This window comes from Alligator sinensis, unplaced genomic scaffold (assembly GCF_000455745.1).
Source record: "Alligator sinensis unplaced genomic scaffold, ASM45574v1 scaffold989_2, whole genome shotgun sequence".
Classification (NCBI taxonomy): domain Eukaryota; kingdom Metazoa; phylum Chordata; order Crocodylia; family Alligatoridae; genus Alligator; species Alligator sinensis.
This window is the reverse complement of record NW_005842162.1, coordinates 952194-965386: the sequence shown is the minus strand read 5'-3', so window position 1 is coordinate 965386 and position 13193 is coordinate 952194. Positions and strand designations below refer to the sequence as shown.

At 44.5% G+C, this 13193-nt stretch overlaps 1 protein-coding gene across 2 annotated transcripts in view; it reads left to right on the top strand.

The window, feature by feature from the left end:
* The first annotated feature begins 586 nt into the window (after positions 1-586).
* ERI1 (exoribonuclease 1) overlaps positions 587-13193 on the top strand; it is a 20655-nt gene continuing 8048 nt past the window's right edge. The window contains exons 1-5 of one of the 2 annotated variants that reach the window (XM_025206576.1): positions 587-827; positions 3213-3388; positions 7830-8040; positions 10756-10890; positions 12255-12338. In XM_025206576.1, coding sequence (XP_025062361.1) covers positions 3312-3388; positions 7830-8040; positions 10756-10890; positions 12255-12338 — 507 coding nt within the window. In that variant the 5' untranslated portion in view covers positions 587-827; positions 3213-3311. The remainder of the gene's footprint in view (positions 828-3212; positions 3389-7829; positions 8041-10755; positions 10891-12254; positions 12339-13193) is intronic. The other variant, XM_025206577.1, reaches the window with a different exon arrangement.

Genomic DNA, 13193 nt, shown 5'->3' with positions numbered 1-13193 from the left:
CCCCCCCGGGCCGACAGCGCCAGCGGCGTCTGTGGCAGCTCCCTGCTGCCACTGGGGTGCGGCCAGGGGCACACGTCGTTCATGTTTTCTTATTCCCTGTTTTGAATCTTTTGGCTTTTTCCATTCCTTTTTTTTACCTTTTCTCTTCTCTTTGTGTCTTTTTTTTGAGGCTTTAAAAAAAAATAACGCTTTGAGATTGTTTTTGCTTTTATATCTTTCACATTTTTGCATGGGTTCCCCGTTCCTTTGCAATTCTGCTATGCGTCAGTAGGGACGTGCAGCGGCGCGCCTAGTGGCTGCTCACAGCGCATGCGCCGAGGACTCACAGCAGAGACCGAAGGGTTTGTCAAGACTGGGGCAGGACACGGGGCGGGGGCGTGGCCTCCGTTCCCTTCCCTGGTGTCGCAATCCAACCGGGGCAACGAATCTCTGCTCGTCTTTGCTCCTCGCAAGCTTGCGAGCCTAGAACGTCGGGAGGCCGGGGCAGTTTACCGGTGTGCCCATGCGCACAAGAAACCTGCTTAACCCTGCCTACTCGCTCTCACGTAACCTGGCTTATTCGCGCATGCGTACACGCCCTTTGGCGTGGGAGGGTCACGTGGCCTTCCCCAGCCCCTCCTCTCCGCCGTGAGCGTCACGCGAAGCGGGTGGGGCTCTGGAAGGCGAGCCTCAACCCGCGTCTTTCCCGCCGGAACTGCCGGTGCCGCCGCCATGGAGGAGCAGACCGGCTGCGGGGTGGACACCACGAGGCGCCGGCACCCGCCCCTGCGCCCTCCCCACCCAGCCAGCTCGCTGCCCCGGTCCCGGTCCCCGGCAGCACCCCCAGGGTACTGCTCCCTAGCGCGTGCGGGGGGGGGAAATTGCGTCATTACCACGTGACCAAACGGTCTGCAGCCCGTTGTCGGGGCTGTCACGTCACCTTCCAACTGGCCCCGTAGAATGTTGGCGGGGGCCCCGTAAATATGCGCATGCGCGCGGGGCGGACTTGCCCCGGCGCTGGGGTGGGGGGCGTGGGCAGAGCGGAGGGCCGGAAGGAACCTCTGAGCGGGGCAGCCCACGGCTCAGGGGTCGAGCTTTCCCTGGACTTGGGGCAGGGCAGGAGCAGTGCTCCCAAGCGCCCTGACCTGCCACGGGAAGCAGGGGTGGGAGAGTGTTGTGGGTGCCTGGTTGCACATGATGAGGAGAGACCGAGGGAACAGGGCTTATTTAGTCTGTGGAAGAGAAGAATAAGGGGGGGGGGGGTTCATTGCAGCCTTCAACTACCTGAAGGGTGATTCCAAAGTGGATGCAGCTGGACTGTTCTCAGTGGGAGCAGATGGCAGAAAAAGGAGCAATAGTCTCAAGATGCAGCAAGGGAAATTTAGGTTGGATATTAGGAGACACGGTCACAAGGGGGGTGGTGAAGCACTGGAACAGGTTACCCAGAGAGGTTGTGGACTCTCCATCCTTGGAGGTTTTTAAGTCCCAGCCTTGGCTGAGATGATGTAGTTGGGGGTTGTCCTGCTTTGACCCAAAAGTGGGTCACAAGAATATATGAAAGGATCACAGACAAAGACTGGATCAAGGCTCTTTGGGTGGATGTGATCTACTTTATTAGTTGCTCTAATAAAAGAGGTTGCATCTACCCAAAGAACATTGCCTGCCTATGTCCTTAGACCAACATGGCTACAAGCAACAGCCCTGCAAGAATAGATCAACAAACTTTAAAAATGGATTCTCCTTTAAAGGAGAAAAATGTGGGAAGCCATGGCTTTTCTCTTGCAGGTTGGCAGAATTCCAGCTTGAGGGGCTGCTTGGGGATGTTTGGGACCTCCCCTACCCCACACACTGGGTCAAGATTGGCCATCAATGTTTACAAATGGTCCTGGTACAAAAAAAAGTTGAGAACCACTGCACTAGATGACCTCCTGAGGACCCTTCCAACCCTCCTTTTCCATGATTCTGTGTCACTTGTTAAATGTGAGACAGATCCGAGAAAGATGGCTAGTATACAGAGAGAGGCAAACTTCACATCACGCATGTTGATCTGACAGGTACAATGCCTTCCCTATCCCAGATACAGCAGTTGTTGTGATCCTGAGAAGAGCAAGAGCATCTAGCTAAGAAACTAGGATTTATTTTTAAATCCCAGCAGGAGCATTGGCACAGCCTTGTCTGCAGCCAGCAACCACTGCTTCTGAGGAAGGCAGAAAACTCCCCTGAAACCTGTAGCAGTAGGAGGTGAAAAAAGTTTTTTCCAGCCTAGGTAGCAACCAACAAAGCCCAGAAGTATGGGAGAAAATTGAGCACTCGCTTCTTTATGCTGCGCCCTGGGGACTGTACTGTAAATACAACTCCACACATCGCACTCCGTAATTGGAGAGCTAGAACTCCCCACTTCTGTTATCCTGTTCCTCTCCATAAACTTATTGCAGCTACTTTAATCTTTCATGGCCAAGCCGGTTGTAGAAGTCTGTTTCATTCTTTCGCTAACGAGCATGGGCATCTCTAGTTTTGAATCTGTAGATGAAAATTGCCCCATGACCTCAGTTACTTACGATGGGATCAAAGTGAACTTCTCGAAGGTTATTCTTTTGCCCAGTAGGGAAAAACTTCATAGATGGTCTTGTGACTTTAAAAATACAGGCAAGTTTTAAAGCTTTGCCATTGAACCCTGTATTGTCCTGCATGGCATTGCTGTTAAAGTGTTAAGTTGTAGGGAGTCTGGCTCCATATGCCCCAGCACCTTTAGAGTCCAACTGTGCAGCCCAGTGAGGTTTTAAGCATTCCATTGCTGGGGGAGGCTGTCGACACTCTTTATCCCAGCACCTTTAAAACCCCACCATGCAGCCTGATACTGGGTTGCATAGTAAAGGTTTAAGCTTACCAGGCTCTCTATATGCCAGGACCTTAAAACATATGTGGTGCAACTGGGAGGACCAGTTCCTGATTCTGGGCTTCCCAGTCTGAGGAATTTTATTCCAAATCTCCAGAATCTCATATTCTGTCATGCATGCCCAGTTTTAATTTCCTTTCTTTTCTACCTTCTCTGTGTTGTGAAGATGGTATTTCAAAATGGTGGTTGCACTGTTTATTTTTTTTAGATATGGGAACTGACTAGTGCCTACTACTTATGAGTAAAATTGTGTGACATTGCACTGTTTTTGGTGGGGGGTTAATTATTTAGCATCTGTTTTGGCTTCCTTAAATTAATTGCAGAATTTTTCTTCTAGGGCCAGCATCACTGTAGACTGGATGGACAAGACAATAATGAAAAAATTTCCACCTGCCATTCTAATGATTTCAGTGACCCAATTTACAAAGAAATTGCTATGACTAATGGTTGCATTAATAGGATGAGTAGAGATGAGCTGAGAGCCAAACTTGCAGAGTTCAAGCTTGAAACGAGGTAACATTTAATTATGAGCATGTTGATCATCTTTCAGAAAGTCTGTTGTAATGCTTTCTTTTGCTGCGTGTGAAAAGATGAGACCAACATTTGACTTCTTATAACATTTCTTGAATAACCTGTCTTCTGAGTCTTTGCAGTTCAAATCAGTGATGTTAATGCACAAAGATGGTAGAAAGACTACATATGTTATATGCTTCTTGGCAAATGTCTCTTGGCATCCTTTCAATGAGGAAATGTTAGTAAGTATATTAGGGGCTCAAATATGGTCATTCAAAATGCCCAGATTTTAGAAACCAAATGTGCTTGTTAGTGATTATTTGTATTGCTGTGCATGTAGGAACTCCAGTATGATCATGTCCCCCAGAATTGACCAAACAGAGAAAGAAACAGTCCTGACAATGATGAGTTTACTGCCTAAGTGTACAAGATAGATAAAGCGTGCAGGGAAGGAGTATAACATAACAAGTTTGATAGTTTGACAGAATGATGTTACTTCTGTGATTTTTGTGAGGTTTTATTGAAAGATAATCGTTTAAATGGAGACACAGAGGGGAAGTGCCTGAGTGTCTGGATAGCTCCTCAGCAAGTTTTGTTCCCTGACCTCCTATTGCTAGGGTTGTATAAACCCTGGCATGAGAGAACTTTCATATATAGTTTTGGGTTTTCCTTCTCGAATTCTGTACCTACTAGTATCTGCTTTTGCCAGCTCTGTTACCTGGATAGCGTCCTTTTAAAATATACTTCATATAGGGAGCCAATAGTTTCTCAAAAAGTAAAATAACAAAAACTATGTTTTATTTGCTAGAAAAACATAATGCTTGACAATGGTCAATGAATTGTATCCTGCAAAGGTGTTTTTTGTTTTTTTTTTAACAGGCTCTTTTTACCCTTTACTGTAAAGGAGACCTGAAAGCATGTTTTTAAATGGTTATTTTTCCTTGCTTACTATTTTTAGAACTACAAAGGAGTGTTGTAGTTAGATTTCCCTGGTTTGTTTGAAGGATTTAGGACAGTTCCACTGATGTGGGTTATAAGGGCATATTATGTCTTTAATCAATTTTCAGTACCAAAAGTAGTAATTAATTGCTGAAGTTAAAAGTGTGTTAATGTGGGAGTTTCAAACTCATCAATCCTCTTCCCTTTTAAACTATTTGCTTCTCTCAACTTCAGTGATTTTTACCATTTTAAGTTACCCACTTAATTAAAATCTTAAATGTTTTTGTACGCATTATACAAAGCCAAAACAGGTGCTTGCTCAGTTTTTCCCCCTCCTGTATGTATGTCTTTTAAATTTTAAAATCATTCTTGTTTTTATTAAGGAAATCCAGTCACCTATTGGCGATTTCACAAGGCATGTTTGTTTCCCCCAATAGCATTTTTATAGCTGTGATGGTCTGTTTAGCATTTCTAGCAATTAATGTTGCCATCACATGCCCTAGTGCCAAATTCCCAGGCTGTTGAGTTTGAGGCCTCTGTTCTTCAACTTGGCTGAGAAGAGGTAGAGTGGACTGGAGCTGGAGTGTCAGAATCCTGGCATGGGGTGGGGAGCACTGGTAGGCCTTACAACCTCCCACCTCCCTCCTTTTACCTGCCATCTCTGTGAGGGGAGAGAGAGGGGAAAGGTGGTGTGGTGCCCCAAGCTGCTGTAGTCTCTGTGCGGGCCGGGAGCGACCCGAGCCCTTTTCCGTGCTGCACGCGGGCTGTGGCCAGCAGCCCGGGCACGCCGGGTCGGAGAGGGGAGGCCGTCGAGCTGGAATTAGTCACAAACGCGTATGGGTAGCTTTAAATATTGTTTACTTGCACCGAGATGGCAGTGGTGTAGGCTGGAAAACTTGCTTGAGTTGCGGTTACCGACAGACAACACAGACGGTCTCGTGGAGGTTGCTAGGCTCCACGGTACAGAGCTCCGGATGCTCTGGGTGAACGAGCCACCAAAATGAGAATCGTAGATACATCTTATAAAAGTCGCGCTCGAAGACGGGAAGAGGGGGGCGGTGGATCAGGCCGCCAAGCTCCTCTGGATCTCACACAGGGGTTCTATTACCCTGCCGTGTACCCAGAGTCCCCACGAGATGGATGTGGAGTCCTCTTCGGATTGGGCGGAAACCGCTCAAGCCTCTTATACGGCTAACAGGCCAAGCGTTAGCCGCCACGTGTGAATAATTTAAAACTAGCCAATCATGGGAAACGAATTTGCACACCGGTGGCGGGAACTCTTTTGCACCGTGCATTCCTCTTGCAACTCGAGCAACGCACTCTGCAAAAGAAGCTGCAGAAAAGGCGGGAAACTCGTCCCTGCACCGGGAGTTTCCTCTGCAACAGGAAACTCTCCCATGCAATGAAGCTGCAACTTGGCGGGGATAATTCTGGTGCCGAAGCACGCACAAAATCATGCCTTTGGGTCATGACAGTCTCCTCTAGAGCCTTCTGCCTGTCCCTAAAAGAGGCTACAACATTTTGAAACATTCCAGCTAGGAAAGTGCTGTGTGTGTTTCACCTGGAAACATTTCATTTATTAAGTCTGTCTGCACTTCTTGGTACCCAAGCTTACCTAAGTATATAATAGGTAGGATCTGGCATAAAGCTCTGACAGATATGACAGATGATGAACTATATAGCTGGGAAGCCTGCATGATCTCATTTTACTGTAAAATGAATCTTCCTTGAAGTGCAAGGTTATACAGATCTTAGCAGTATCTTAGCAGTTTTTTATAGCAGCTCATAGTTGGCCAAAATATGGCACTGAAGCCACACTTGCATAGTGATCTTATGTATGGTTGTGTACAAATGATTAGAATTACATTTCTGATAACTTTTCTGCTAAGAAAATATAGCTTGTTTCACTAAAATAACTTTTAATACAGTGATGTTAATATCCTGTTTTGAAAACATGAAGAAATGGGATGCCCCACTTGCTTAAATTGTAAACTGATTTCCTGGATACGTTATAATAAAGGATGATCTTTTCCTTTCTTGTGCCCTGATTTCCCTGTTCATTGTTTATTAAAAGTATGATGGAGAGAAGAACAGGAATGTGGTGGGAGAAACCTCCCTAAGGTTCGTTGTCTAGCTGTAATTTGATTGACAGACAACGCGGGTAAAGAAAGACAGCTGTTTATTTGCTCGAGCAAAGACCATAAAGCCAGCAAAAGGCAAAATGGCCCCCCCCTAAGGGTGAGGTGATCTTTTATACTTATTACAACAAGGCAAGACTTCATGGTTAACAAAAAAAAAGCAATACTTGGGCGGTGCTTTTCAAATCTTTGTAACAGCATATTTCTATTAAGCTGAATTAGCACTTTTTAAAGCTAAAAGTTAAGTAACAGTAACATTATAATATGTTAGCAAAACCTTACACAGTAGTAGATACTTCTCAAGGACACAACCAGTGCACCCAGAACAATGGTTTCCCTGTCTTATCTTACTTCTTGCTGTAGCTGATTTTTCAGCACACAGACACAGAGATACTTGCTGCTTTTAACTCAGAAAATGCTTAATACAGTTAAAATGATTACTTGACACAAGCAAAGGCTTAGCTATCAATCTGCCTTGTGGTCAGCTGCATTGCTAGGCCACAGGTCATGCCTTGTATTCAGCTGTAAAGCTAATACTTCCTAATAATCTAAATTATTGTAAACCTAACAGTATGCTTATCAGAAAACTATTCTATTTCAGGGTAATAACAAACCTGCGCACTACAGGAAGGAGAAAAAAAGTAAATGAGACAAGCTATATAAGGGAAATGCAGCAAAATCCATCCGATTTTTCTTACCAAAAAAAAAAAAAAGTTGCCTGTGATTTAAAAGTAAGTTTACAGGTTTTTTTTAGGAAGCAACACTTTTTTTGTGTGGAGAAGATTTAAAACATTTTCTCCCATTGCTTCCCCCTCCATTCTTCTCTATCCTGTGTTGTGAATAAGAATGTAGACAAAATGGTCATTCTGACTTTTAATAAAATCTGGGATGTGTGGCTTTTTAACCAACTTTGATTTAAATGGTTGTAAAATACCTTTTTAATGCAGTTTCTTTCCTCCTAAAGTAAATCTTTCCTTGTATATATAGATTGCTCATTTGCCCCTGGCTTGGAATATAGCAGTTTTTAACTAGGGACTCTTTCACAATAGTTCTTCTGATTATTTTATTAAAAAAGAAGGAACAGTTTACTCAAGATCTAGCCTCTTGTCATAATAATGCCAGCTTCTGGTTTGTTATCACACTTATAAGCCTTTTTTAATTACTAAAGAGGAAAGCATTCTTCTCTGTTCTTATGAGGCTATTATGAAGATAAAGGGAAATTTCATTGTGAAAAGCATGTTACCTTGTTTAGATCATTCAGGTATTGGATTTGGCTTCATTTTTGGATGCAAGTAACTGTTAACATGAATGGAAATCTAGATTGGAATACTAACTTGATTTTTTTTCTTCTCATTTCTCTACAGAGGAGTGAAAGATGTACTGAAAAAGAGGCTTAAAAACTACTACAAGAAGCAGAAGCTGATGCAGAAGGAGCCCACTGATGAAGAGAGTTACTATGATTATATCTGCGTTGTTGACTTTGAAGCAACCTGTGAGGAGGGCAACCCCCCTGAATTTATACATGAAATAATTGAATTTCCTATTGTGCTAGTAAACACTCATACACTAGAAATAGTAAGTGATCTAATTACACTAACTCTTGTGCTGTGCTCTTCTAGTTTCTTTCCTTCAGAAAATTATGTGAAATGTTAGTTATAAAGAGACGCATTTTAAATGGAGTATAACCATTTTTTTCCTAAAAATTCAAAAGCAAACATGCCATTTTACCTCGCACACCTTTCCTCTGAAAATTGGCCCTCTAAAATTTGGGGTAGGTGTCTTAAGCAAGAAAACTTAAAATTATCCATGTTGCCAGTCTCCTTTGAGATCCCTTCCCATTCAGATAGACAAAATAGAATGATACTCGGCATACACACATTATCCTGAATTTTTGAAGTGATGTTTACTTGGTTACTTTGCTGAGCTAATGAGCATATATCTCCATCTTATAGGTGAAGAATTAAAACTGGCTGAGAGACTTGTTGAAAGCCTCACTGCAAGTCAGGTGTGGAACTAGGACCCATGAATTCTTGACCCTTAGCTTTCACTTCACTATACTGTGCTGCCTCCTTAGAGCTGCTGCTACTGCAGAGTTATTTCTAGTAGGGTTGGAGTGGTGTTGTAGTAATGGTGATCCAGGAAGTGTAAGAGGCAAAGGGTTTTTTGACATCTTTTATTGGTGTAACTGTATAGTTGGGAGAGAGATTTGGTAAGCCTTTGGTCATAAAATCCTCTTCTTCAGGTCTGAAAGAAAAGGGCACAGCCTAAGCTAAATAAACACCCCCAAAAGAAAAGAAACTATAGTTTTTGTTTATCAGTAGGTGTTGTAGGCAACCGTTGATCTTGTGAATCATGGTGTACACATAAGAGGTCTAGTCAGATGCGTGATGAATCCATTTGTGGCTGACAAGCCCACTTGAGAGCAACACAGCTTATTACAAGTTTTGCAGATCCGTCTGTTGTTTGAGTTGGAATCCAAATTTACAGCATGCTGCTTCTTTCTTGCTTTGCTTCCATCTGGCCATGGGGCGGGCAAGGGGCCACTTTTCCCCATGCTCAGCACCAGCTTGTAACCCCCCCCACTGCCAGCCTGGCAGTGGGGCCAGGTTACAAGGTGGTGCTGAACTCAGTGGGGTGGGGAAAGGAGCCCCTACCCACCCCATGGTCGGCGCCCTGTGCTGCAGCCGCTTACAGCCTGCCTGGGGCTGCCTGTGCTTGCTCCGGACAGCCCCGCGTGGGCTGCGAGGAGCTGCAGCCTGTGGCGCTAGCCATGGGGCAGGTGAGGAGCCGCTTTTCTCTGCACAGGGAAGGAGCCCAGGGAAAAGCTGAGCATGGGGGGGAGAGGAAGTGGCCCCTCCCCCGCCCCACTCCCGGTGCCCCACACTGCAGGCGCTTGCAGCCCGCATGGGGCTCTCTCTGGAGCGAACACAGGCAGCCCCACACGGGCTGCGAGCAGCTGCAGCGCAGGGCACCAGGTGTGGGGTGGGGAGGGGCCGCTTCCCCCCCCTTCCACGCTCCTTCCCTGCCCAAGGTTCCCCTCGCCACCCCCCCCCAGTTACCTAAGCTTCCTGTGCCGGGGCAGCCATGTGCTCCCAGCCCAGAAACCCCAGCTGGGGCTCCCAGCTGGCAGGCCGGGCCAGGCAGTTGTGGGAGCCCGCTGGACTTCCCCTGGGTCCTACTGCCCTTGGTTCCTGTCTTTTTTGACAGGAACCAAGGGCAGAGAAATATTAATTTTCTACATTTTTTTTAGGGGCCCTGCGGGCTAGATTTGGCCCATGGCTCTATTTTGCCCACCCCTGCACTAAACAAAATATTTTTGAGGAAATAGTTTTCTTTCGAAATGGCCAATCCATAGCAACCTCCTTTTCTTGATAGTGGTTTTCTAAGCGTGCACTCCAGTACCTCTGTGTTTGGTATTCTTTGTCAGTACGTGAATGCAGTCATTTAAAGAATGGAACATGGCAGTGAACTAGGAGCAAAGAGAGGTGTTCAGCAATAGATTCAAAACAAGGAAAATGTAGTTGAATGGTAACCCAGGCCAAGAACAAGATGATTCAAAAGGGAAAAGAGTTATTACCTGTAGTAACAACTTCAAAATGTGGGATTGAGAACAAAAATCCATAACCTTACTGGATACTAACACCCGTGTCCAGCACCTTTCATTTGTTAACCAAGATACACAAACCTGGCAGCCCAGGGACCTACCCCCACGTTGTCTCTGGCTTTGGTGCCATCAGGGATGGAGTTTCGGGCTATGGCAATTTTCTCCTATTTCTTTATGCTGCTGTAGCTGCCACTATTTTCCTTAGGAAACTAGAGTCCATTGACAAACTTCTAGCAAACACCTTATTAGTTACCATGGATGTCATATTTCTATATGCCAGTATCCTGCATGTGGATGGGTAACAAGCCATAAGGAATGTTATCTTCAATGATGGCACTTATTTCTGCTTTCACCACTCTCCTGCTTTGTCTTCACACACAACTATTTTAGATTTGGGGACTCCCTATACTTACAAATGAATGGCACTGCCATGAACACACGCATGGCCCCACAATACACCTATATGTTTATCACAAATCTCCAAGTTCATTTCCTCTGCATCTGCTGTCTCATTCCCCTAGTATGCCTGGGGAATATCATCATATAGACAAATCTAGAGATATTCTACCAGGGCTTTAATGATTTCCACCTCTCTATCAAACTGACACTTGAATTCTCTGCCTAGCAATTATTTCTTGGACTCCATTGTGAAACTTTGCAATGTCCACATTATTGTATTGGAACAGGAAACAACCAACAGCTGCAGCTCCTTTGTGCCACCAGCAGTCTTTCTAAGTGCACTACTAGATTCGTCATTTGCAGCAAAACACCATGCTACAACTGGTATCTGCTCTCAACCCACTTACTGGACTACATACCAAGTATCTGCAACAGGCTTTCCTATACTTAAAATTCAATCCCCAAACCTTAGTCACTCAAATCAGTGTAAGCAGACTCAGGCCCTGCCCTGACTTGCTACAGTTTCAACCCTGTGGAAAGGATAATGAAATCCCTTTGGTCCTCACGCTCCCTAGCTCAAACACATCAATAATGACCTCTCCACTTGTTTACAGTGACCCATTGCTATCTACATGAGACAGCTGGTGAAATTCTTACATAAAAGAATTACATAAGAGCCTATGGCAGAATACCACTTCCTTCGTAGACATTCCACCCTGACCTCAAAATAGCTATTTTCAAACAAAGAAACAAATGGATAAAAAACCTATTTAAAAACCATCTTAACTGTGAAATTACAGAGTAAGAAATCATCTATGGCCTTGATTGCATTAACCGTGGTTTCAACCATAGATTCTTCATCCTATTACTTGGACTAGCTGTTAACTATGATGTTATTCCAGGTGCTAACTACCCTGTTCATGGAATTTGAGCTAATCAGCCTGCTTATTACTTCTCTTGTCAGCATCCGCTTTCCCTGTCCCTTTCTTTTCTATGTAAAATCTTTTGTTTTCTGCCAGTCCTTTTGGAACATCTGATGAAGTAGGTTGTTGTGTACAAAAGCTCATGCTTCTCTGAACCAGTTAGTTTCTAAGATACCACTGTGCCATACCTTCTGCCTGATTTCAGACTTAACATGCCTTACCACCTCTGTCTACGCTGGAGGGTATTGTGATAAAGATGTAGTGGTTTAACTACTGACAAAACTATCCCACTATAGCTAAAGGTAAATTTATCTGTCCTTTTATGACTACAGGAGTCTGTAGTTACCAAGGAAGAAAGAACTCTGGGCCTTCTGTTTGAATAATTATTAAAGAAATGATGGTACATTTAGTAGTCTGATTCAATGAAACATGTATTTACACTTCCTCCGTTTAGTGCTAGTGGTACCAGAAAGCCTTAGGAGCAGGTTATCCAATAGTCAGTTTATCTCATTAGAGGCCAGGGCTTGCCACTTCATGTAACTGCAGAAGAAGGATAGTGTTGACTGTGTTTTTATGTTGATGAAGGAAAGTAGGCTACTTTTTCCATTTGTCAGGGATGGCACTTGTGAAAGCAGCTGTCATTGGTGTGTGTGCATGCAAGCATGCATCATTTGTGTCTTATTTTTAATAAATTATATATATTATTCTTGCCAAAATGTAGGCAGTCCTTTTACTTAATAAAATAGCCTGGGCTGAGATGGTGGTGATTGTCCAAAGAGCTAGCTAGCATTCTGAGGGGTACCCTTTCCATGCAGTTCTGGTGTTTCTGTAAAATGTTTAAATCTCTCCTTCCCCTTTTACAGGAGGATACCTTTCAACAATATGTGAAGCCAGAGATTAATCCTCAGCTTTCAGACTTCTGTATTAATCTGACTGGAATCACTCAGGTAACATTTTTCATATCTGTTTCTTCAGAGACCGGTGTGAATGAAAGGGATACTTTGTCAAAGTTCAGCTACAGGTGTTACGCTTTAGGACAAACTACATTATAACTGCATTAAAAGGGGAGGGAGTGCTGCTGCTTTAAAGCGCATTGTTTGTTACAATGTGTGAGGTAAGGCCTTATGCAGGTAAATTGCTACAACTTTAACCTGTTTCATTAAGTGTTGAAGTTACAAGGTTTTGTAACTTTTGCATCTATGTATAAACATGCAGATGCAATAGCTACATCAGACCACTTTTTACCAGTATAATTTGATATAGTTGTATCTGTTTACGTGCTCTGAAGGTTTTTAATTCAGGTTTTGCCACAGTTTAGCTATTTACAACTCATTTAATGTCTTTATGCAAGAACCTACAAGTATGTATGTAACATGTATGAATAGGGACCTACCTAATTCATGAAGGCTGCCTCCATATTTCATGGTCCTGGTGTGACGTCAGGTGTCAGTTTTTGCAGTGGGGTGTGTCGGGTCCCTCCACACCTCTGGCTGAGGGGCCCTGGAAGCCCTGTCCCTCCCTGGAGATTGACAGATGGCCACCTGTCAGTTTCTGGGGCGGAGCAGGAGTTCGGAGTATGATCAGAGGTGTGGGACCCCACCCACCCCTTTCCAGAGATTGACAGATGGCCATCTGTCAATCTCTGGGGAGAGGTGGAACTTCCATGGCCCCTCCACTGATTTTTTTTTTTTTTTTTCCCGCTCCTTCCCCCCCTTCCTTCCTCTGTGCCCCAGGGTGTCAGGGCTTTTTCTGTTTGCAGTTGCCTCCCCCCCCCCCCCCCCCCGCCTGGCGGTCGACTCTCT